Below are 25,063 nucleotides of genomic sequence, written 5' to 3' on the forward strand. Positions count from 1 at the left end.
TCTGAAGGTCAGCTGTGATGCTGCCGTCTCTGTCACTTAACCAATGTGCTCCTCAGTTTTCTCACCCGTCAGATGGCAGTGTGGGCTACCCTGTAGGTTCTTTCTGGCACTCAAGTGTTGTGACTCAATTCTCTAGCCTTGTGTTGAGCTCACAGCCAAGCCAGGACAAATGTCCATGCACGTCACAAAGACATTTGAGTGATGTGGGAGGACTCTTTTTGAGAACAAATGTTATGGAGTAACAGAAGGAATAACATTTCTATTTTAATTCTAAAGGAGATCACCCCCCAAAATCAGATGAATATATATCCTAGTGGCCTAGATGAGTGTACAAGCTGCATCCAACTGGCTGCCACTACAATCACCTCTTTTGTTTCGCCCACCAGGTGTTCCTAGAGAAGAAAGACTAGGCTACACCCTGTCTTAACATCCCTCCAGCGCAAATTTTCTGCTTATGAGCTCAGAAAAACAGCTCATTTCTTCTGCAAGAAGAGCTGAATCTCCTGATCTATAAAATCTTCTAAAGAATAGTGAGCATTATCTGGTTCAGAATACTTAAAAAAAAAAAATCACTGAAACATCTAAAAATCAATTCAACACAATTTCCCAAACGTCTTTAGTGATACCATTCTAAGTGTTGGCTCACAGACAAGAGAGGGTTTTGAAATGACCACGTTGCATGAGAAATTAAAAGGAAACCTAAGTGAGGGGAAGAGCCTCATTGATTTTTAGCCCAGACAAGCCACTTGTGTTTGGTCTCCACTCTGTAAACAGACCATCTACCGGAGAAACACACTTGATTAAGCTGACCTCCTGGATGGCACTGCGCAGGTTCTGGTGTTGGGAATGAATCACAAACTGCAGATGAGAGATCTGCTCCTGGAGAAGGGCAATCTCCATCTGAAGATCCTGGCAACTAGAAATGCAAAGGGTGAAAAAAAAAAAAACAGAGAAAAAGATTTGTTGATTTGTTATGTGATTATTTTTACAGCTATGCCTGAAGGCTCCCCGCCCCCACCCCATACACACACACACACACAACACTACCAAAGGACATCATATGGGTGAGATGCCCAGGGCCCCATAAATCATACAAGATAGATGACATAGTGAAGGCAAATAACTAAGAAACAAGTTTTGATGAGCTCATGGAATGAACTCGAATCAGAATATCAATCCAACTCAAAAGTTCTTTCGGGCTACCTGTGATGTCCCACCCTCCAGCAGGCAGTTTTCAGCTAAATGAAGCATTTACATACCTAATCTGTGTTGCTTATGAGCACCCACAGACCCAGCACCCACAGAATGTACAATAATTACACAGGGATAGCTGAGATAGAGCATTGGGCCAGGAATGGAGATTTTACATATATCAGAAACCAATTTCCAGTGATAGGAGGTTAGAATAATATTGTGGATCGCCTGTGTTTATCTTTTAGACTTCCTGCTTTGGGTGACTCTACTACCTGGTAGTGGAACAAGAAAAAAAGGGAGGAAATTATATTCCAGCTAATATTGCCCACAGACACTGAAAAAAGATGGGTCTAGTCTGAATCAAGGTTAATCAAAGCTCCATTTAAGTAGCTGGGATTGATTATACAACTTTTGACTATTTCTCTTCTAGTCATTATTATCAGTGCTATGTGGCAACATGCATGTGGGTGGGTCACCAAAGTGGGGAGCACTGTAACTTTGGAAAAATCACCCCCCCTTTCCAAGCTTCAGCATAACAGAAACAATAATTTTCTACTTTTACTACTTTTAACACTATCCTATAAACTTAAAGAGGTACAGTAAATGTGCTTTTGGAAAATAAACTTTCCACAAAACGACATGTTAATGTTACTTCTACTTATGCAGGTTTTACAATTAGTAGCCAACATCCCAAGCAATTCTGTATTTTATAGTCTCTACAAGTGTTAGAAGGGTCACGGAAATTCTTATGAGAAGGCAGAACATGTTCTCATTATGACAACAAAGAATTATTCTTCATTCTGTTCCATTTCACATACTAAAACATTACTTCTCAAATTTAAAATGCATTGGAGGATCTTATTTAAACATTTCCACCAGCGTGTTACAATGTACATTCTGATTCAGCTTGCTGGGGCAGGGCTCGAGATGCTACACTGCTGACATTCTCTGGGTGTTGCCAGTGATGTTGCTGGTCCAGGGACCAAGCTTTGAGTAGGGCAGCACTAAAGCGCCATAGTGACTCAGCAACTTTTAGTATTGAATAGAATCTCTCCAAGTTAAGTAACTTGCAGGCAACTTGCAATATTTAAGACAGTTCTAAATGCAGTTTCTTCCTTCGGTTTTGTATGAGAATTTTTTAAAGTTTGTTTTACTGAAGAAAAATTAATTTGCATATAACTATAGAAATTCTTCCCCACATATAAATAATATATGATAGCCATTGCTATATTTATTTTTCTTGGGAATTAAATAATTTATACTACAGATACTGTACCATGACACAGCATGTATGTCACAAAATACAAGCAAAATTAGTTCATTATTGGTTGTAGCATAAACATGGAAATAATCTAAAAGTTCATCACTAGAAGACAAAAAGATGTGGTGTTTTCATACCAGTTTTTTGCACATATATGTATGTATCACAAAGGCAGGCCAATAGAATAGAGAAGACAAGATATGGATTTTATGCCTCATCCCTCAGCATCTACAGTGATGGAAAAGCTTTATGGCCATTGAGTTAGAACTTGCAGAAGCAACAACTTCCAGCTCCCTCAGCATTTATAAAGCTCAAGTTCAGTGAACAGTTGCTCTCACACCAGCCTGTATTAACATTCAACTCCAGTCATCCCTCAGCTCAGGCTTCAGAGACTTTCTGGTCAAGAGTTTAGGAGCCTAAGAGCATCTCAGCAGCTGAGCAAGAGTGAACTCAAAGTTCTCCAAGGAGACACCAGACCTGGAGGTTTGCCAACATTGCAAACCAAGAACGAACGAGAGGGTTCACCACCCACAGGGCCAGACAGCCTCAGAATTTGAGAGAGACTGGGACCATCTCAAGGAGGAGGTTGAGAAGTTGGAGTGTTGTTCAGAACCCCAGGAGAGCAGAGGAACGGAAACATTCAGAGGATGGAAGTGGAGCACCTGAGGGGGAAAGATTCAAGCACTGGAAAGAGATGAGCGAGGACCCCCATGCATCAAAGGCAGTCATGAATCTGCCCCACACTGGGGCCACAATTCAAAACTGCTCCAGTGAGACAGGAAAAAAGGAGCAAAGAAAAGGAGGAAGGGGCAGGGAGACTCAGTACTTTCCTAGGAAATAATGAGAAGGATCTTGGGACGCTTTGCAGAGTTAGACCGTCTCTGAATACTCGTAATACATAAAGCCCTGTGAGGTGGTAAAGCTGAGTATGCAAAATTGCTCTCCTGTGTCCTGTGATGACCCAGAACTCTAGGACCAAAGGGTAAAAAGAAGCTTTTGAAAACCAGGTAGGGTGTTAGATCTTATGCTCCCCAAAATACGAAGCTCAGGAAACTTCTCCTATGGATTCCTTGAGAGCATGACCATGAAGTTGACTGTAGACAAATACAAATTCTAAATAGATCTCAAGAGGGAAGAAAACTATTCTAGAAGCACTCAAAACAAAGGCCATTCAGGCTCCTCTGAATTAGCTCACTAGAAGGAGATTAAAGAAGTAGCAGAAAATCTCTTAGGATTGTTCTATATATAGCAAACCTAGTCACCCATTTAAGGTTTTTCAATGTAAGAATATACACTTCAAACAGCTGTTATTTGAGCTCCTTTAAGTCATGTTATTTAACTTTCAGTTAAAGCACTCAGTCTCTTAAGAGACACAAACCAAACAGCAGGAAGGAAATATAATGAAGACCAATTCTAGAAATGGAGGCAAAACTCTTCTGACAAATGTTAGATCTAGGATTCATGCTCAGTCTCCCAATGCCATGATCTACTTTTTGATCATTTTCCTCTACAATGCAATAGAATAAAAAATATAAAGTACATGTTAAAATGAAAACCAATCAGAAAAGTCCACTTCCGGAAAGATGTAGATGTTCTCTCTACTCTTCCCACTAAGTACAAATAAACCTTGGATATATGAGAACAAATATAAGAAGACTTGGTGGAGACCTTGGTGAGATGAGGGCTTCTTGGATGGACTTGCTTCTTTCCCCTTATTTCCCACTAGCCATAGTGTGTATAAAACATAGCTTCACAATTAACAGCAAATCATTACTTACTGACTGTCCCTAGTAATTTCCTTATTTTTGTCAATTATCTTAGCAGTCCAGCGACTACAGTGCGGAACCATCGCTTGGAAGGAGACGGCACTGGGTCAGACCCAGTTGGTGCATGCATTTTGAAAAGAACCCTAAACTTATTCTGACCTGTCCTCAGTATAATACTAAGATCTCCACCTCTAGGTGAGACTTATTCTCCATTTTCTTATAAAGAAGCATATCCTCCTCCTTTGGCTGTCCAGAAACTGTTCCTTCTCCCCTCTACTCTCCCACGCCCATTTAATAACATCATCCCTTGTGTTAGGCAACTTGTAGCCTATATAAGGGAGAAGCTATGGTCCCTCAGAGAGACACTCACCTTTGAGATCTCCCTGGAGCTTTCTGTCACTCTGTTGTTTCAATAAAACTCTGTTTAAAATTTAACTCCTTGGTTAGAGTCCTCATTTCATTCTTGAATGAGAAACTCAAGAATCCACTCTCACCAGGAAAAAAAAAATTGTCTTGGGATCTTGAGATCCACAGAACAACACAATGGTGAGTTCTCTGGGTTTTCTTTTTCTTTCTTTTTTTAAAGATTTGTTTTTATTTATTTATGTATATAAGAGCTGGGGTACCGGCCAGAGGTGTGGGTGGTGAGAGGATCCACCATAAATAGAGTGGGGAACAGAACAGGCAGATCTACTGAAATACACTGCTGAGGGGAGCAGCAGGTCAGACAGGAGAGGTCTGCTGCGCCATGTCATTTAGCTCCCTGGCCGGGCATCGAATTCATTCTGCAGTGGCTGGCGATAAATTGATAGCACTGAAACTTTAACACCTGCACCATCAGGGAGGCCCAAAAAGAGATGTTTTTTAATGAGAGGTTAAAAGTGATTGTGAGGATTTGATTAATATAATGTTCTATACATACCCATTTGCAAGAAACAACTGCCATTTCTTCTGAATTACAAACTTAAAAGTTATTCTTAGATAAGAAAGTGAAAATCAAAATCAACAAAAAACACTTTTTAGGGGGTGGGGGGCGGGAGGGGAGGGATTGGGGTCAGAATGGGGCGTTTGCAATTGTATGGGGGAATATAAAAATAAAATTTATTATTTAAAAATAAATAAATAAATAAATAAATAAATAAATCTGCTGGGTTAAAAAAAAAAAAGTTATTCTTAGATGTGACCCTTAATATGAGAAATCCAAGTTAGAACTTACTGAATCTGTTTATCAAAATAGCAGAATCAGGTTCACTGCAACTCAAGAAAGTCATGGTGTGTATGAAGACTCCCATCTATGCCTAAGGGAGATTAAATAACCCAGAACTCTCTCTCAGTGCTATGGGTGTTTTGAATAAGGGAGGCCACCTACAGGACTGGGTCCAGGTGCCCATGGAGAGCCATGTGTTGAATGACAAAGTTAGGTGTTGGTCAACATGATCAACCTGCCTAGCCCAGGGAGTAGCAGCAGGCAAATCAGACTCTTTCCTGTTATTGAAAGGAAAATACAGAAAATATAAACTAACCAGTGAAAAGGGGGAGTAGGAGAGTGAATGAATCAAAGAACAAGAATGAAAATGTACAAATACTGGGGTCGCCCTGGTGGCACAGTGGGTTGAGCACAGCGCTGTGAAGCTGTCCACAGCCTCTGCAGCATGGGTTTGATTCCTGGATGGCCAGGGAGATTCCCACATGGCACAGCAGACCTCTCCTGCCTCGCCTGCTGCTCCCCTCAGCGGTGCCTTCAGTCCGTCTGCCAATTCTGCTCCCCTCTCTGTCTCTGGTGAATCCTCTCACCCTCCCGTGCTTCTGACCTGTACTCCAGTTCTTGTATAAAAATAAATAAATCTTTAAAAAAAAAAAACCTTCCATTTAAAGAAAAAAAGAAAATGTACAAACACCTATTACTGAACGAGAGCATAAAAATATGGTTCAAACTGGCTGCGAGTAGTTCAAACCAGCTGTGAGCAGTTCAGACTGGCTCCAACTGGTTCCAATGGGCTATAACTGGATCTGACCAGCTGTGAGTTGCTCGAACTGGCTCTGACTGGTTCCAACTGGCTGTAGCTGGTTCTTTCTGGCTGTGACCAATTCCAACCAGCTGTAATCAGTTCCAACTGGCTCAAACTGGCTGTAACTGGTTCTGACTGGTTCAAACTGACTGTAACCAGTTCAAATGGTTCAGACTAGGTGTAGCTGGTTCAGACATGTTCAGACCAGCTGTAACCAGTTTTGACCAGCTCAAACCAGCTTTAACTGGCAGTGACCACTATGGACCAGTTCAGATCAGCTGTAAACAGTTTTGAATGGTTGAAATAAGTCTTGACAAGTTCAAACCAGTTCAGACTGTCTGAAACGGTTTTGAATAGTTTATAACAGCAGAAACCAGTTCTGACCTTTCCAGATCCATTTCCAAGCTGGTTTTGAACCTTCCAGAGTGGCTAAAACCAGTCCTGACCTCTTCTGACTTGTACAAACCAATTGAAATTGAAAACACTTGAAGCCTTTTCTGACTTGTTCAAAGAACTGAAGCTGAAAACAACTGGATCTGAAACCTACTGACACTGGTTCTAGTTCAGACAAGTTGGTTTTAAAACCACATTAAATGCTAAAGGATTGCCCTCCTATGAGATAACATCCATCCTCTTTATGGCCATCTCTCTCACCCTTTTTATTTGTGGTGTTAAGTAAGTCTCTACTGCTTTAACTAAGAATCTGATCCATACTGAATTCTTTACCTTGTTACCTCACAAAGTGAATACCTCAGAAAAGTAATAAACATAAATATTTGTGATACCTACAATCTATGAAAACTACATAAACCTTTCTAGAAACACAAAGCATTCATTTCCCTCAAGATATTCCTAAAACTTTTTTAAGACCTTTTTGAGAATCCTTTATAACAACTGCTCCTATATAACAGAACTGAAAGAATCTTTGATCAATCTGATTTTTATTTTTATTAAAGATTTATTTTATTTACACAAGAACCAGGGTACAGGCCAGATGTGCAGGAGGGTGAGAGGATTCACCAGAGACAGAGTGGGGAACAGAACAGGCAGTGATCAGTCTGATTTTTAAAATAGATTTTTGGCTTCAAAACTGACAAATACTGTGTTATTGACAAAAATTATTATTTAAAGAAAAAATGAAACTCAGATTATTTGGATTCTTAACAAAAATATATTGTACCCATCAGTACTTTTGCTGCTTGAAAAAGCTTTCTTTTAGGAAAAAAAAAACTATGTCAAAAATTTATGAATATTTGTAAGCTGTGCCAAAGGCCTATGGGTATGTTCCACAATGCTCTCCTTCATACTCTACAAAGATATGGAACTGGTCATGACTGGTTCAAACCAATTCACTTGCTGAAACCATTTTGACTGGTTCAAATGGGCTGAAAACGGTTTGGACAGATTCAAAGAGGTTCTGACCAGGTGAAACTGGTTCCAACCATTTCAAACTATTTCCAACATACTCCAACTCCTTCACAGAAGAGAAACTGAAACTGACGCCAACTGAAAGTGAAACTAATTGATACTGCTACCAACTGGCTCAAAACGGATAAAATTATTCCCAAACAGTTCTGACCAATTCAAAACAAGTGAAACTGAAACTGACTGAATCCAGTTCTGACTTTTTCAAAGAACTGAAGCCAAAACCAACTGAAACTGGAAACACATGACACTGGTTCTAACAGTCAAAATGCTGAAACCAACGCAAACCAGCTGAAGCCGGTCCAGGCGGGTTCAAACCTGTTCTGACTGGTTGAGACCAGTTCAAACTGGTTGAAACCGGTTCAGACCAGTTCAAATGGGTTCAGGCTGCTGAAATCTATTTCAATCGGTTCAGACAGGTTCCAACATGGTCAAACCAGCTAAAACCAGTTCAGGCCAGTTTAATCTGGCTGGAACTGGTTCAGACCAACCCAAAATGGTTCTGAATTCCTCACACTGGTGAAACTGAAACCAACTGAAACTGAAGTGAACTGAAAGTGAAAACAACCGACAGTCCTTCCTTCTGGCCTAAAACAGATGAACTAAATTCCAGAAAGTTCTGAGGAGTTCAAACCAAGTGAAACTACAACTGGCTGAATCCAGTTCTGACTTCTAAGAACTGAAAACAGAACCATGTGACTCTGGAACGAGGTGACACTGGTTCTAACAGGTTTAAAGTTTGAAATAGGTTCATACTGGCAAAACCAGTTCCAACCAGCTCCAACCATTTCAAAGTGGGTGAAACCAGCTGAAACCAGTTCAAACCGGGTGAAAAAGGTTCTGACCATTTCAGACTGATTCAGACTGGCTTAGATCAGTTCAAACTGGCTGAAACCAGTTCAGACCGGTTCCAGCCTGCTCAAACTGGTTCCGAATTCCTCATAGTGTTGAAACTGAAATCAACTGAAACTAAAATGAACTGAAAGTGAAACCAACTCTCAGTGCCACTGAAAACAGACATAATAGTTTCCAAAAAGTTCTGAGGAGTTCAAACCAAGTGAAACTGTAACTGACTGAATCTAGTTCTGCCTTCTTTTAAGAACTGAAACTAGAACCAAATGAATCTGGAACCAGGTGACACTTGTTCTAACAGCCTCTCAGTTCTGACTGGCTGAAACTGGTTCTGACTGGCTCAAACTGACTGAAAGCAGTTCGTACCGGTTGTGAGCAGCTGAAACCAGTGCCAACTGGTTCGAACTGGTTCAGAATGATTGAAACCAGTCCAGACTGGCTGAAACCAGTTCCGACTGGTTCAAATCAGCTGAAACTGGTCTGGTTCTGAGCTGCTGAAATAGGTTCCAGACAGCTCAAACTGGTTCAAACCGGCTGAAACCGGTGCCAACAGGTTCAAAACAGCTGACACTGGTTCCAAACTGATAGTGAAACCAACCAACAGTGCCCCCTACTGGCTCACGATGGATGAAACCATTTCCAAACAGTTCTGACGTTTTCAAACCAAGTGAAACTGAAACTGATTGAATCTGGTTCTGACTTCTTCAAAGAACTAAAGCCAAAACCAAGTGAAACTGGAACCATGTGACACTGGTTCTTACAGCTTCAAAATTCTGAAACTGGTTAAAACCCATTCGACCATTTTAAATGGACTGAGACCTGCTGAAACCAGTCCGACCAGTTCAAACTGGCTGACACCAGTTTGGATTTATTCAAACTGGTTGAAACTGGTTCCAACTGGTTGAAACCATTTCTCACTGGTTCCAACTGGCTGAAACTGGTTCTGACCAGTTCAAACAGGTTGAAACCACTACTGACTATCCGAAACCACTTCCAAATGGTTGAAACTGGTACTGACCTGTTCAAACTGGCTAAAACAGGCCTCTAAACAGTTCAAACTGACTGAAACTAGCTTAATCAGTTCTGACCAGTTCAAACTGGCTGAAACCCATTTGGACCGGTTCAAACCAGTTTTGACTTCTTTAGAAAACTGAAACTGAAACCAAGTGACACCAGTTTTAACAGTCTCAAAATTCTGAAACCAGTTCAAACTGGCTGAAAAGTTCAAACTGGCTCAAACCGATTCTGACCAGCTGAAACCAGTTTTGGCTGGTTCTAACCAGTTCCGACTTGTTCACAGAAATGAAAGCAAAACCAACTGCAACTGAAGCCAAGTGAAAGTGAAAGCAATTGACACTGCATCCTACTAGCTCAAAATGGATGAAATCGTTTCCAAACAGTTCTGAAGAGTTCATTCCAAGAGAAACTGAAACTGACTGAAATAGGTTCTGACTTCCTCAAAGAACTGACAGCAAATCCAACTGAAACTGAAGCCACGTGACACTGGTTCTAACAGGCTCAAATTCTGAAACCAGTTCAAACTGGCTGAAACCAGTTCTGACTGGTTCAAAATGGCTGAAGCCAGTCAAACTGCCTCAAACCAATTCCAAATGGCTAAAACCATTTCCAACCTCTTCTTACATACCTTTTGTTGTAGGTAGCATTGGGCTTGAGTTGTAGCAGCTGCTTTTCCAAAGACAATTTTTTTTCTAGCAATGTTCTCTTTTCCTAGGAGAAAATAAAAGACAATTTTTGCTTTTTTCTCCCTCTTTCTGTCTCTCTCTTTCTCTATATGCATGTGTGTGTAAGGCATTTTTGCAAATTGTTCAGAAAAGATGCATCTTACAATACCAGCAATACGTCTTGTGCTAAGATCTAATTTCAGATGGAGCTGTACTGCTCAGGTGCTCTCCTGCACGGTTTCAAGTAGCTCAGTGACAGGTTAAGACAAGCTTTCATTCCCCTCACCTGCCTAGAGTTTTTGCATCTCCACTGAGATATAACCTAATCAGTAAAATTTCTCCTGTTTCCCTCCACTCTACCCCCAATATTATACAAAGCCCCTGCTCATCTCTCTGTAGACATTGGATCCTCCTCCTCCCATTTCACCTGCTCTCCTCCATTAGGCTGAGCTGCTGGCATTTACAGACATAGCTGCACTTATTTTGGTAGCTACCTGCTCACATGGCATCTGTCAGAAAGCAGAAAAATAGTCGAGGCATTTTAATGAAGGATCAAGGCCACAAATGATAGTCACATCATTTTTAGGAGAGGAAAGAAATTACAACACTTTGAGGCAATATCTAAACAAATGCCTTATGTCGTTATTAAGCTAAACCCTTTCCATCCAAAAGAAAAATAAATAAGTCCATGAAAAAACAAGCTGGGACACTCGTGTTCTTTTTTCATATCTCTGGTAAGAGATGTTTTAAAATCATTTCTGCTGCAATATTTTTGCAGCTACTATAAAATCAATCCTGTATAGCAAAAACATTGGGAAGACTTTGGACTGTACTGGTTTTGAAACTTTGTGGCTGCATAATTTCTGCCAAGTGATAAGACTTTAATATCTCAAAGTCTTACAACTGTTAAGAAAAAGTAACCATATCTTGGAAATCTAAACAATATACAGCATATGGTTTCATGGCATGTTGGTCATTGCTTCGAAATCTGGCTCAAGGATTATTTAATTCACTTAGAGAATTTCCTTGGGTTTGATGTTATTATTTTTCATTTGAGTAGAGCCCTTATTCTGTGAATTTGCATGTTAATAGGTAGCTTTCTGCTGGGAAGAAAAGATAACCTGAAAGGTTAGGGTGAAATTGCCTTAAGGAATGTTAACCAGTTTTGTGTTTAATCTAGTAATCCTATTCTGTGTCTTTGTTTTTCAGAATGCCTATAAAGAGTTACTTAAATATTATTTAACTTAGTGTTACTATCTTACTGGTAACACTATATCTATATTTATATCTATATCTATCTATATATGCTATACCTTTTTCAATTTTTGAATATACCTAAAATGGGGATAATACCACCTACACTGAAATGTTGGGATGATTAAATGGAATATAGGAGAAAAGCCCTGATGCAGTTAGATCTCAATATATAATCACTTAAAAGTGTCAAATATCTCATGTTGTATGTCTTCTATCTTTTTTAAATTATATTAACTTTTTCTAATTTTCTCTGTATTCTTGTCACACATAGAAACTGTCCTGATGGAGCCCTAGTTGAATAAAAATTATTTCTAAGGGATCACAGATAAATGTTGTAAGCTTATTATGATACTTGGATCAAAGAAATACATCTCTGATAACATATTTTGAATTTTCAGAGAAAAAAACAGTGTCTCACAAAGATTCTTCTTATGAACTTACTCTTGATTAATGGATCTTAATAACCAGGGTTCAAACAGACCACACCACTGGACAAGTGAACTTTACACTTTGGCCAAGTGTCTAAAATCTAGTTTGGGCACTTAATCCTTCCTTTTTGACAACAGAAAGTCACACTAATCCAGCCTCTCTCAGGGGCAGTGTCTCCTGGAAAGGGACAGTAGCGCACAGCGCCACCCAGTGGGCAAACCTCCCCTCTGAGGGCCAGAAGAATGTCCTCACATTCTTAATCGCAGCAGACACCAATTAAAATTTGCCAAATGCTAACATCTAAATGACTTAGGAACGAGGCACTCATTTTTATCTGGCATCACAGAAGATGGGGCATAATGGAAAGGATTATGAACTTTAACTGGAGGACTGTGGAATAGTTCCTTGTTCACATTGTCCTCATTTATAAAATGATGATGAGAAACTCAGTGGTCTCAAAAGTGCCTTCGAGCTCTAAAAATCTAATAGAGCTAAATCAGTGACACTACAAAACAAATATGATGCAACAGAATTGCACAGCTAGTAAAAGGAACATATGCCATATTAAAGTGCTCTTACTGAGCGTTTTTGCCGGCTTATCACTGTTTATGGAATTCATTCTCACTGCATTCTTGATTAAAGTGGGACAGATGGTGAAGGTTTTAAGTAATGTGTTCATTACCAGACCTCATACCACTAATGGCTATTTACTGGAGCAGTGGCTTGTTCAAGTGAGTAGAGAACGCAGCCTTCTCCAGGGGGTACTCACTACCAGGGCAGTATTTATCAATCTTTGTTCTGGATGTTCATTTTTAATTTTCATTTCCTCTTAGAATCCTGCCTTTTTCCTAATAATACAAAAATCCAGACCCCCTTCCACTCATACATACTATACATCTGAGAAAACCCTGTCTCAGCCTGTATTTTGAAAGTCTCCTTAAACCAAGATATTGCCAAGGATTGCTTCTTAGAGTTTTATGTATTTGCTTGTTTGTTTCACAAATATAAAGTATAAAACCTTTTTCACATTGTCCTTTCACTCCATCCCCCTGTTTCTGCCTCCCGGGCATTCCAATAAGCTCCACTGTAGGAAGGCACTGAGCTAAGGTATTCTGAAAGATGACTGTATGGTTTTCTTTTCTTTCTTTCTTTTTTTTTTTTTAAAGATTTTTATTTTATTTATGCATACAAGAGCTGGGGTACAGGCCAGAGGTGCAGGGGGGTGAGAGGATTCACCAGAGACAGAGTGGGGAACAGGCAGACTGACTGAAATACACTGCTGAGGGGAGCAGTGGGCGAGACAGAAGTATGCTGTGCCATGTGGGTAGCTCCCTGGCCGGCCAGGGATCGAACTCATGCTGCAGAGGCTGCGGATTGCTTCATAGTGCAGCGCTTAACCCCTTGTTCCACCAGGGAGGCCCCTGTATGGTTTTCTGAACCATGGACATTCTGGCCACTTTGCCACAGAGCACCTGGACACTGCCACCGTCATTGGTCAAAATAAATGCTAGGCCACCCCTTCTCAAAAGTATCTGCGAGACTCTGACTCACTAACTCATTCCTACCTTCCCCCTACCTTCAATAGGACTGTCAACCTCCCTAAGAACACCTAGGAGAAAAAAAGGCCATCTGGGAAGTTGTTGGAGCGTCACTCAATCCAAATATACTACATTGGAATTTTTACAGAAAGAGACTATCTCTGATTTATTGGCAGCTCTACCTAGCACATGATAGGTGCTCAAATATTGCTGAATAAACAGTCTAGTGGATATATCCCCGAATTCTAAAATGGAATCACATCCAGTGCAGATTATCTGGAGTTGCTGGGAAAATAAGGTTATTTAAACGAATTATCCACTGTTCTTTTGTGAATTTTCAGGGACTGACAGTTGGCAATGAAATCTGAAGCAGTGTGAATATCAGGCTGACTAGTCAAGTTGTTTGGTTAAACGACCCTATTTGCTTTCCAGAATTGTCTTCCTTTCCTAAATGAAAATATTCTTTCGGCTATCTTGGCTTGTTGAACTATTGATAACACAATAAATGTTCTAACACTGAAGTATTCATCCAAATGTTATAATTTGTAATAATCATAAACTGTCACACCTTAGCAAGCCACCTGCGTGAGGATTTCTAACTAAATGATTCTGACTCAATAAAACAGTGACCCACAGCACAATGCAGATGTAGCTGGTATATCATTAGTATCATTATTAGACTTAGCTGAGTTTGGGGCTATTTATTTAGTTTTCTTGATTTCCTCATAGGACCGTCATTAAGTTTATAAATTCAGGGCCTCCCCTGGTGGTGCAGCGGTTGAGCGCTGGGCTGCGAGGCTGCCCGCACCCTCTACAGCGCCAGTTTGTTCCCTGGCCGCTGGCAAGGGTCCCACAAAAAAAAAAAAAAAAAGATGTCAAATCCACTGTGTTTTGAATTCTTGGTAAATATTTTTAAATTAATTAAAGTTGGCAGAAAACCTTAATATGAAAGTGCAATGCCTTTGAAGTGACGTTTTTAAAATAACATTAATCCAGACACCCTCATAAAAAAAAATAGGACTTGAAAGAGCAGAGGCAAATTGAGGAATTAATTTAATAAACATAAATATGTATTGGGTCATATTTACTAGAAGTTAAGGCCTATATTCTTATCAACTCCCAATTCCATTTCAGAGCTGCCAATTTTCTATTTGTTTATTTCGCTACTAAAAACCAGTATTTCTTGGTTTGTCTGAGTTCTAAATTCTAAAGCATGCATAACTAAAACGTACGTGCTTACCCTTTGTATGTGTTTGTAGTGCCAATTACTTAAAGGAACATGCATGAAATTTTTAGTAATTTTTATTCTACTAAAATTTAATTTTTATTCTCTTTCTGAACTTTGGGGATATATTTTTAAAGTTCCAATTTCCATAGATTGGTTTTTCTTAATGTAAATTATATCTGTCCTAGTGCAGTCATTTGTTTTAAACCTAAAATGAACTTGAGTGGCCAAAAAAGAATATGTCAGACTCTACTACATGTAAATACTGTGATTACAGGGATTCACAGTATTATGACTAATGGGTAGACTGTGATCCTTTCTACTGCTTCCATTTTCAGTCTCAGCTGGCTCCTTTAAGTCACACTTTTAGTAGAAAGAGAAAGTGACAAAGGTAAGACTGTATATTTGTTTTTTTTTTTTTTTTTATAAATTTTATTGTTATATTCCCCATACAATTGCAGCCCCCAATTCTGACCCCAATCCTTCCCCTCCCGCCCCCGCCCCCCTAAAAGTGTCTCTGGTTCATAGTTTTTTGTTGATTTTGATTTTCACTTTCTTATAGTTATTCATTTTCCTGGTCCCTTATTTAAGTTTTCTAGATTCCTGCTATGAGTGAGACCATCCGGTATTTTTCTTTTTCTTTTTGGCTTATTTCGCTGAGCATGATCCCTTCCAGCGCCATCCATGTTGCAGCAAATTGCATGTGTTTATCTTTTTTGAATGCTGAGTAATATTCCATGGTATATATGTACCACATCTTCTTGATCCAGTCATCTATTTTTGGGCATTTGGGTTGTTTCCAAAGCTTAGCTATTGTAAACAGTGCTGCTATAAACATAGGGGTGCAGGTGTTCTTTGGAATTGATGTTTCTGTGTCCTTTGGGTAAATACCTAGGAGTGGAATTGCTGGGTCATATGGAAGTTCTATGTTTAGTAGGTCCAGAAATCTCCACACAGCTTTCCACAGTGGTTGGACCAGTTTGCACTCCCACCAACAGTGCAGAAGAGTTCCTTTTTCTCCACACCCTCGCCAACATTTGTTGTTGCTAGTTTTTTTAATATGTGCCATTCTCACTGGTGTAAGATGGTATCTCATGGTAGTTTTGATTTGCATTTCCCTGATGACAAGTGATGTTGAACATTTTTTCATATGCCTGTTGGCCATTTGCATTTCCTCTTCAGAGAAGTTTCTTTTAAGCTCTTCTGCCCATTTTTTGACTGGATTATTTTCTTTGTTGTTGTTGAGACTCATCAGCTCTTTGCAGATTTTTGTGATCAGTCCTTTATCATTAGTGTTGGGTGCAAAAATGTTCTCCCAGTTGGTGGGGTTTCTCTTTGTTTTTGTTATTGTCTCTTTTGCTGTGCAAAAGCTCTTTAATTTGATATAGTCCCAGCTGTTTATCTTTGCCTTCACTATCACTGCTTTGGGTGATGTGTCTGTAAAGATGTCTTTGATGTGCAAATCACGTAGTGTTTCGCCTATATTTCCTTCTATATATTTTATGGTTTCAGGTCTTATGTCTAGTTCTTTAATCCATTTTGAGTTGATTTTTGTGTATGGTGTGAGGTGGTGGTCAAGCTTCATTCTTTTGCATGTAGCGACCCAGTTTTCCCAGCACCATTTATTGAACAAACTTTCTTTGCTCCAATGCATAGTCTTTGCTCCTTTGTCAAAGATTAGTTGACCATAAACCTGTGGGTTTATTTCTGGATTTTCTATTCGATTCCATTGGTCTGTATGTCTATTCTTGTTCCAATACCATGCGGTTTTGATGATTATGGCTTTGTAGTATAGTTTGAAGTCTGGGAGTCTGATGCCTCCATTCCCTTCTTTTTTTTTCAGGAGAGCTTTGGCTATTCGGGGTTTTTTGTGATTCCATATGAATTTCATCAATAATTGTTCTATTTCTTTGAAGAATGACATTGAAATTTTGATTGGAATAGCATTGAATCTGTATATTGCTTTTGGAAGGATGGCCATTTTAATAATGTTTATTCTTCCAATCCATGAGCAGGGGATGTCTCTCCATTTCTTTGTGTCTTCTTCTATTTCTTTTAACAGTGTTTTATAGTTTTCTTTGTATAGGTCCTTTACCTCTTTTGTTAGATTTATTCCCAAATATTTGATTTTTTTTGTTTCAATAACAAAAGGGATGGTCTTTTTGATTTCTTCTTCTTCAGATTTATTGTTTGTGTATAGGAAGGCTACTGACTTTTGCGTGTTGATTTTGTATCCTGCCACTTTACTGAACTGATTGATGAGTTGAATTAGCTTTTCTGTGGAGTTTTTGGGGTTCTCTATGTATAATATCATATCGTCTGCAAATAGTGATAGTTTGACTTCTTCTTTTCCTATTTGGATTCCTTGGATGTCTTTCTCTTGTCTTATTGCCCTGGCTAGGACTTCCAGTATTATATTGAAAAGCAATGGTGAGAGTGGACATCCTTGTCTTGTTCCAGATCTTAATGGAATTGCTTTCAGCTTTTCACCATTGAGAATGATACTGGCTGTTGGCTTGTCATAGATGGCCTTTATGATGTTGAGGTATGTTCCTTGTATCCCAAGAATTTCAAGGGCTTTTATCATGAATGGGTGTTGCACTTTGTCAAAAGCTTTCTCAGCATCTATTGATATTATCATATGGTTTTTATATTTCTTTTTGTTGATGTGTTGGATAACGTTGATTGATTTTCGGATGTTAAACCATCCTTGTGCCCCTGGAATGAATCCAACTTGGTCGTGGTGAATTATCTTATGGATACATTGTTGGATTCTGATAGCTAAAATTTTATTGAGGATTTTTGCATCAGTGTTCATTAGGGAGATTGGCCTGTAGTTTTCCTTTTTTGTATTGTCCTTGTTCGGTTTTGGTATTAGTGTAATGTTGGCTTCATAGAACGTGTTTGGTATTGTCCGTTCCTTCTCAATTTTTTGGAAGAGTTTGTGAAGGATAGGCACTAATTCGTCTCTGAATGTTTGGTAGAATTCATTTGTAAATCCATCAGGTCCTGGGCTTTTGTTTTTGGGGAGGTTTTTGATTACCATTTCAATTTCGCTAATTGTAATTGGTCTGTTTAGGTGTTCTATTTCTTCTTTATCTAGCTTTGGGTGATTGTAGAGTTGTAGGAATTTGTCCATCTCCTCTAGATTGTTAAACTTGTTTCCATATAACTGTTCATAGTAGTTACTGATTATTCTTTTGATTTCTGCTGTGTCCGTTGTGATTTCTCCTCTTTCATTGATGATCCTGTTTATTTGTGCTTTCTCCCTTTTTTCCTTTGTGAGCCTGGCTAGGGGTTTGTCTATTTTATTGATTTTTTCAAAGAACCAGCTCTTGGTTTCATTGATCTTTTGGATTGTTTTTTTAGTTTCAATTTCATTTATTTCTGCTTTGGTTTTTATTATTTCTTTTCTTCTACTGGTTTTGGGGTTTTCTTGTTGTTCTTTTTCTAGATCTTTGAGCTTCGAGATTAGGTTGTTTCTTTGCGTTCTTTCTTGTTTCTTGATGTGAGCTTCTATTGCTATATATTTGCCTCTTATTACTGCTTTTGCTGCATCCCATACATTTAGGATATTGGTGTCCTCCTTGTCGTTCAATTCAAAAAATTTTTTAATTTCTTCTTTGATCTCCTCATTAGTCCAATGGTCTTCCAGTAGTGTGGTTTTTAATCTCCATGAGGTAGGAAAGTTCCTTGCCTTCTTTTTATGGTTTATTTCTAGTTTGATGCCTTCATGGTCAGAAAAGATGGTTGATATGATTTCAATCTTGGTATATCTGTTGATGTTTGTCTTGTGCCCCAGTATGTGATCGATCCTGGAGAATGATCCGTGTGCGCTTGAGAAAAATGTGTACTCCATTTTTTTGGGGTTTAGTGTTCTATAGATGTCTGTTAAGCCCAATTGCTCTAGGTCTTTATTTAGAGCTTTGGTTTCTTTACTTATTTTTTGTCTTGTTGATCTATCCATTGTTGATAGTGGTGTGTTGAAGTCTCCCACTACGTATGTGTTTTCTCTGATGTCTGTTTTCAGAGAGGACAACAGTTGTCTGATATATTTTGGTGCTCCTTCGTTTGGTGAGTATATGTTAATGAGTGTTATTTCTTCTTGAAGTATTGTCCCCTTGATCATAATGTAGTGACCATTGGGGTCTCTTTTTATCTTTTTGAGTTTGAAATCTGTTTTATCTGATATAAGTATAGCTGTTCCTGCTTTCTTTTTTGGTCCATTTGCTTGTAGGATTGTTTTCCATCCTTTAACTTTGAGCCTATTTTTATCTTTTGTAGCTAAATGTGTTTCCTGGAGACAGCAAAAGGTTGGGTTTTGTTTCTTAATCCAGGCTGCAACTCTGTGTCTTTTTATTGAAGATTTTAGTCCATTTACATTCAGAGTTATTATTGATATGTTAACATCTGTATTTGCCATTGTGTTTGTCTTTCCTTTGATTTTATTTATTTATTCTTTTAATAACTTTTTTTTTTGGCCTTCTTTCATTGTTATTCGTCCCTCTGAGGTTCTGGCTTTAGGACTCCTTGTAGTATTTTTTGGAGTGGGGGTTTAGTTGCAATGAAATTCCGGAGTTTCTGTTTGTCTGGAAAGGTCCATATTCTTTCTTCAAAGAGGAAGGAGAGCTTTGCGGGATAGAGTATTCTTGGTTGGCATCTGTTTTCTTGGAGTCTGTTGACTATGTCCCTCCACTCTCTCCTTGCCCGTAGTGTTTCTTCGGAGAAGTCTGATGTCAGCCTGATTGGTTTTCCTTTGAATGTTATCTGTTTCTTCCCTCTTGCCAGCTTCATTATTTTTTCCTTGTCCTGGATTCTTGGGAGCTTTACTATTATGTGTCTTGCTGTATTTTTCCTTTCGTCGTGGAAGTTTGGTGTTCTTCTTGCTTCTTGTATATCAATTTTCAGCTCCTTCTTCACATTTGGGAAGTTCTCTTCAATTATCTCTTTGAATATTTTCTCTGTTCCTACATCTCTCTCCTCTCCTTCTGGTATTCCTATAACTCTTATATTTCCTTTCCTCATGGAGTCAGATAGTTCCCGAAGTCTTTCTTCGTTCTTTTTCCTTCGTACTTCTCTTTCCTTTTCTGTTTTGGTTCTTTTTATTTCTATGTCTTCAAGATTACTTATTCGTTCTTCCATTTCATCTATTCTGCTTTCATTGCTTTTCCCAGAATTCTTTAGTTCTTCCATTAATTCTTTGATCTCCTGCATTTCTTTTACTTCCCTCTTTAGGGACTCAATTTCTTTCTTCTGACCATTGTTTTCCCTCTCTAGGGACTCAATTGCATTCTTCTGATTGTTGATTATTTTTCCCTTATCATTGTTTTCCTTTATGACTTCTGTCAGTTTTTTAATCACGGCAATTTTAAATTCTCTTTCTGGAAGGCTCAGAAATTCTTCCAAGTTATTGTCGTTGCAATCTGGGGGCTGGCTTTCTTTTTGTGGTGTGCTTTTTCTCTGGAGAGTTGCTAGGTTGCGTGTGGTTCTTCTCCTCCCTACTGTCTGTTTTCTAATTTGCCGTATGCGTTGGGACACTGTGTTGTTGGGACTTGCCGGCATCTTGGGTGGGCTTCTCTGTTCCCCTCTGGTTCTTCCAGGAGTCATCTGTCAGTTTCAAGCAGCCTTTACTGGAGAAAGGTCCCTGTTCTAAAATGCCGATGTGGGGACACACTCCCCTGTGCGCCTGGTCTGCCCCGGCGGTGGGTTCCTGCTCCCCCTCTGGGCTTGACTGCAGGCCAGAGGGGGTCTGGCGTGGGCGAACTTCCCCCGCTCACCTCTGGCTCCTGAGGAAGCCTTCTGCAGGTAGTCTTTACTGAAGAAATGTCCCTGTTCTAAAATGGTGATGTGGGACACACTCCCTGCGCTTCTGGTCTCAGGCACACTCTTCTGCGCGCCTGGTCTGCCCCGGCTGTGGGTGCTCGCTCTCCCTGTGGGCTCAGACTACTTGTTCAGAAGGGGCCCGGTGTGGGCTAATTCCCCAGCTGGCCACTAGCTCCTTCAGTAGCCTGTGCTGGGGTCAAGTCGCTAGGTGGCACCAGAGATCTCTCCTAGAGCCCTTGGGGAGCTGATTTTCCACCCCGTGGGACAGGGAGCAGAGCGGGGATGGTAGGGTACACCTCAACGGCTTTGGGGTGCTTTGTCTGCCTTGTGCCCCACCGTCGTGGGGAACCCACGCCCCTAATTTCGTGCCCCGGGTCTCAGTTCCAAAGCCCTCAGTTCCAGGACGCGGGCTGTAGCCCAGATCAGTGGCGCGGGAATGGCGCCTTTTGAATCCCGCTCCCCTGCCTGGGCGCCTTGTTCCTGCTCACTCAGGGAGGGCCTCCGCCCGGGTCTCAGTTCCAAAGCCCTCAGTTCCAGGACGCGGGCTGTAGCCCAGATCAGTGGCGCGGGAATGGCGCCTTTTGAATCCCGCTCCCCTGCCTGGGCGCCTTGTTCCTGCTCACTCAGGGAGGGCCTCGCCCGGGTCTCAGTTCCAAAGCCCTCAGTTCCAGGACGCGGGCTGTAGCCCAGATCAGTGGCGCGGGAATGGCGCCTTTTGAATCCCGCTCCCCTGCCTGGGCACCTTGTTCCTGCTCACTCAGGGAGGGCCTCCGCCGTCTCCCCGCAAGCCTAGGTCGCAGGCGCGGGGACCTGGGCAGCTGCAATCCGAGCGCCGCTTTCGCGCAAGCTTACCGGGCGGCCGGGGCTGTGTGCTGGTGCTGGTCTCCTCCTGGTGGTCGGGGCGCTCTTTAATGGCGCGTGGAGCTCACCTCCGCGGTGGATCCTGCAGGGTTCGCCTCAGCTCCCGTTCACGGGGTGTGGTGGCTGAAATAGTTCCTTTCCACTCACAGTCCCGCTTGCTGCATCCGTTTTTCTTGTTGGGCGTTTTGGTTTGTTGTTTCCCTCGTCTCTGCCGGTCGGAGAGTGCCGCCTCTGTGGGCGGGGGAGGGGAGCAGGGTTCTGCGCTTCCCTCCCTTCTCGTCCTCTTTTATGGCAACTTTCTTCTTCGGGCAGTTTGCTGGAGTCGTCCGTTTATCTTCCGTGTCCCAGTTCTCACTGGGACCTGCCGCTTTTCCTCCCTATTAACTTTTTTTAATGGGAGATCTTACTCGCAGCGTCTCCTCGCCGCCATGTTGCTCCGCCCCCCAAGACTGTATATTTGTAAAGAGGTAAATCAGTAACTACAGAACCAATCACACTAAATGTGTAAGGGAAGAAAGAACATTATGGAGTACTTGCTAACTTATTAGGAGTTACAAAGAATACATCACTTAATGTTATCTTATTTATTTTACTGTAATTTTCTTTCCCACCCTAACCCTGTGAGAAAGAAATTCCCTTAATTCTGAAGAGGCTTACCTTTTCCATTCTCTGTACAAGGTTCTCCAAATCTATGATTTGAGTATGTTTTTCTTCAAGCTTTTCACTAACTTGATTCAGATTTTCAACATGTTGTTTTAATTTCTGTTCATTTTCAAGTTTGTTCACCTTTGGTGAAAAGAACAGTTGTCAGAATATTGTTTTTATGAAACCTACACAAGTGCTATCTTCCTTGATAATTTTGTGGGTAGACAAAAGAAATAATAATAACCATTGACACTTATTTAGAAGTACTTTTTTGAATTCAGTATTTCCTTCAAAATAAACCTGATGGATTATGACAATACTAAATAAATGGAGAATTAATAATATAGAAATATTTACATATAGAATATCCCCATTTTTTACCATAAAGCATATTCTTTGCAGTGGTATAAGAGAGACACATGTAAGAAAAGCAAAATTTTTATTTTATTTCAAACAAAGCATCTAGAACAAAAGCAAAATGTTTTATGTTCAAGTAAAACATGCTTTATTATTTTATCAGAGAGTGTCATAAAAGCAGAATCATTACCCACTGTGTCAGGGGGTTATTCCCGGGCTTATGGTGGGAGTGGTGTGAACGACCAAGGAAGAGACCTTGTCTTCCTCTGCTAGCCCACAGGCCTCCCTCGTAGTGTTTCAGCTGGCTTCTAACTGACATGTGCGTGCACATCTGCGTGTGCATTTAGTAGAACTTCGGATTTTATGGTAAGAGAAAAAGTGCCCAACTCCCCTGGAAACACCAGGTGGGTATTCCTGCCAGCCAGCTCCAGCCTAAACTAGTGCCTGGCAGGGACTCTGCATCCAGCCCACAGGCCCTCCACTCAGAGCGCCCTCCTGTCCGGCAGCCAAGGCACTTCACATCTCGGTCTCAGTTCTTCACCATCACATGTACTCGTCCCCAGCATGGCCTGAGCACCAGGGCCTGTCACCAGTGCACTGGGTGCAGCCCTCTGCTCCCCTGGGGACCTCTCTAGAGAGGCACCCACCCTGGCTTGAGTGAGCTGCCCTATTTTGAACTTCGGCAAAAACATACACACAAGACACACATTTATTTTTTCCTCTTTCAGTCCTAGAATACATTCTTCTGATTTAAAAGAAACCCAAAAAAGTGTGTGTTATGAGAATATATGTATATATATGCACACATATGCACATATACATATTTATGTTTCTATATTTTTATGTATTTATAGACTGAAGTATAAAATATGTAATTTTTATGTATATTTTAAATATATACATATACATACATACACGGTTTTGATTGTCTGACCTGCATAGTGTATTCTAGGAGTAAACATTTTTGAAACCATTTATCTAATCCAAGTCTCTCCTTTGAGGGACAAGAAACCCCATGTCCAGAACGGCAGAATGACACAACCTGGGTTATCTGGTTAGTAAAAGGGAGAACTGGAAGACGTCACAGGTCATTCCTGGTTTCGGGGGGGGGAGGCAGAGGAGAGGCTGAGCCTCTTTCCCACCTGTGGCTGAGCCAGAGAGCAACACAGCAACCACCTCCCCCTCTGCCCTGCCGCTTCCCCATGTCAGGCTAAGCAGTGTTGGGGGACATGGGCACAGCAGAGGGGCAGCCTCCATGTGCCAGGGTTTGCCAAATCACATGGCCATTCCTTGTTTCAAAAGCAGGACAGCTCCTCTCAAAAGCAGGACACGAGCATCAGGAAGGCTAGTTCCCCAACAGAATGGTTCAGTCAGTACCTGAAGCAACCGTTTACTGTCCTCATGCTTCTTTCTAACTTCTTCAGACTGTGTTCGGTAGTTCTCAAATAATCTCCGGGCCACATTTCTTAGAGCTGCTGCTCCTGCTTCCCTGGAGGCTTCCAGCTAGAAGAAAGAAAAAAAACAAAGGTCACCGTGTATGTATTGACCTTTACAATAAAACGTAGGGACAGAGCAGTTTGATAGGCAATTAAAAATGGCACCATTCACATCCTCTTAAGCAACAGGTGGGAGAAAAGACACTGTTATGTGGGAAATGTGAAATGAGAACCACCCTATTTAATGGGACTGACATGCGGGTAGCCGCCACTGGGTGGACAAAACTGGCTCCCAGCACAGCAATGGCCACATTCACAGAAGTCATGCTCCAAGGAGCTCAGACTACAGCGCGCTGTCCGCTCAAACACTTGCAAGCATTTTATCACTGATGTCCACCACTGCACTAAAAGATGCACTGTCCCGAACTAAAAGTGGGACAAGATTGGTGTTTCAAGCACAATAAGGCTAAGACATGAATTTTTCAAGAATTTTATCTAAGGAAATAATCATGTGAACCTATATAGAGCAAAGCCATCCTCATAGGCTCCATCCGGTGGCAGAAATCTGTTGCCTAAAAGTAAAACCTGTCTTTTCTCCCCCAATGATGACCAAGGAGCCAGATAAAGAATATAAAATGGGTAGCCAATCTTTCCATCTCTGCAGGGCAGTCTTTCAAAAAGGAAGAGATTAAATCTTGCGTCAGCATATCTTTAGGACAACTCAGAATTGGAAGCCCCTCAGGTCAAGAATTTACATTCTTAATGTCAGTGATTCACTGTTTTTAGCTTCATAAACCATATTCAAACATATGTTTATTGAAACATCCCTCACAGTGTAAATTCTGTCAGATTGCTGCTTTTGAATCCTCACTTTGATTATCTAATAAACTATTTGTCTAACTATCCTTGAAACTTTATTTTCAGCTAACACATGGATGGTTGTAAAGATTTACTGACCAAGATATTCATTTCAGGACCGCACATAAAATAAATCCCAAAAGGGAAAATATAAAGCATCCAACAATAACAAATTACAAAGCACCATGAGCACTCCAATTCATAGTTATTAAATATATAAACACTTTTTGAAATGTTGTTGAATTAAGAATGCTTAACATGACCCCTATCCTCACAAATTGTTAGATGTATGATACAGTATTCAGTATTGGTGTTGGTGGAAGAGTATATTCTGAATAACCACTCACTGATGTTTTACGGACTCCACCCCCACCTCCATGCCATAGAGATCCCAATTGACTATTACAACTCCTATCATGCCATGAACCTGCCATGACTCTTGACT

At 40.6% G+C, this 25,063-nt stretch overlaps 1 protein-coding gene across 1 annotated transcript in view; it reads right to left on the reverse strand.

Annotated features, from left to right (window-relative positions):
* Positions 1-25,063, reverse strand: part of CCDC68 (coiled-coil domain containing 68) — a 39,280-nt gene that overhangs the window by 8,609 nt on the left and 5,608 nt on the right. The window contains exons 4-7 of the mRNA XM_084252155.1: positions 23,702-23,827; positions 21,980-22,108; positions 10,153-10,235; positions 811-916 (exon numbers count right to left, since the gene is read on the reverse strand). Of these exons, the coding sequence (XP_084108281.1) occupies positions 811-916; positions 10,153-10,235; positions 21,980-22,108; positions 23,702-23,827 (444 nt within the window). The remainder of the gene's footprint in view (positions 1-810; positions 917-10,152; positions 10,236-21,979; positions 22,109-23,701; positions 23,828-25,063) is intronic.

This window comes from Talpa europaea (genome assembly GCF_964194135.1).
Source record: "Talpa europaea genome assembly, chromosome: 13".
In the NCBI taxonomy this organism is placed as follows: Eukaryota; Metazoa; Chordata; class Mammalia; order Eulipotyphla; family Talpidae; genus Talpa; species Talpa europaea.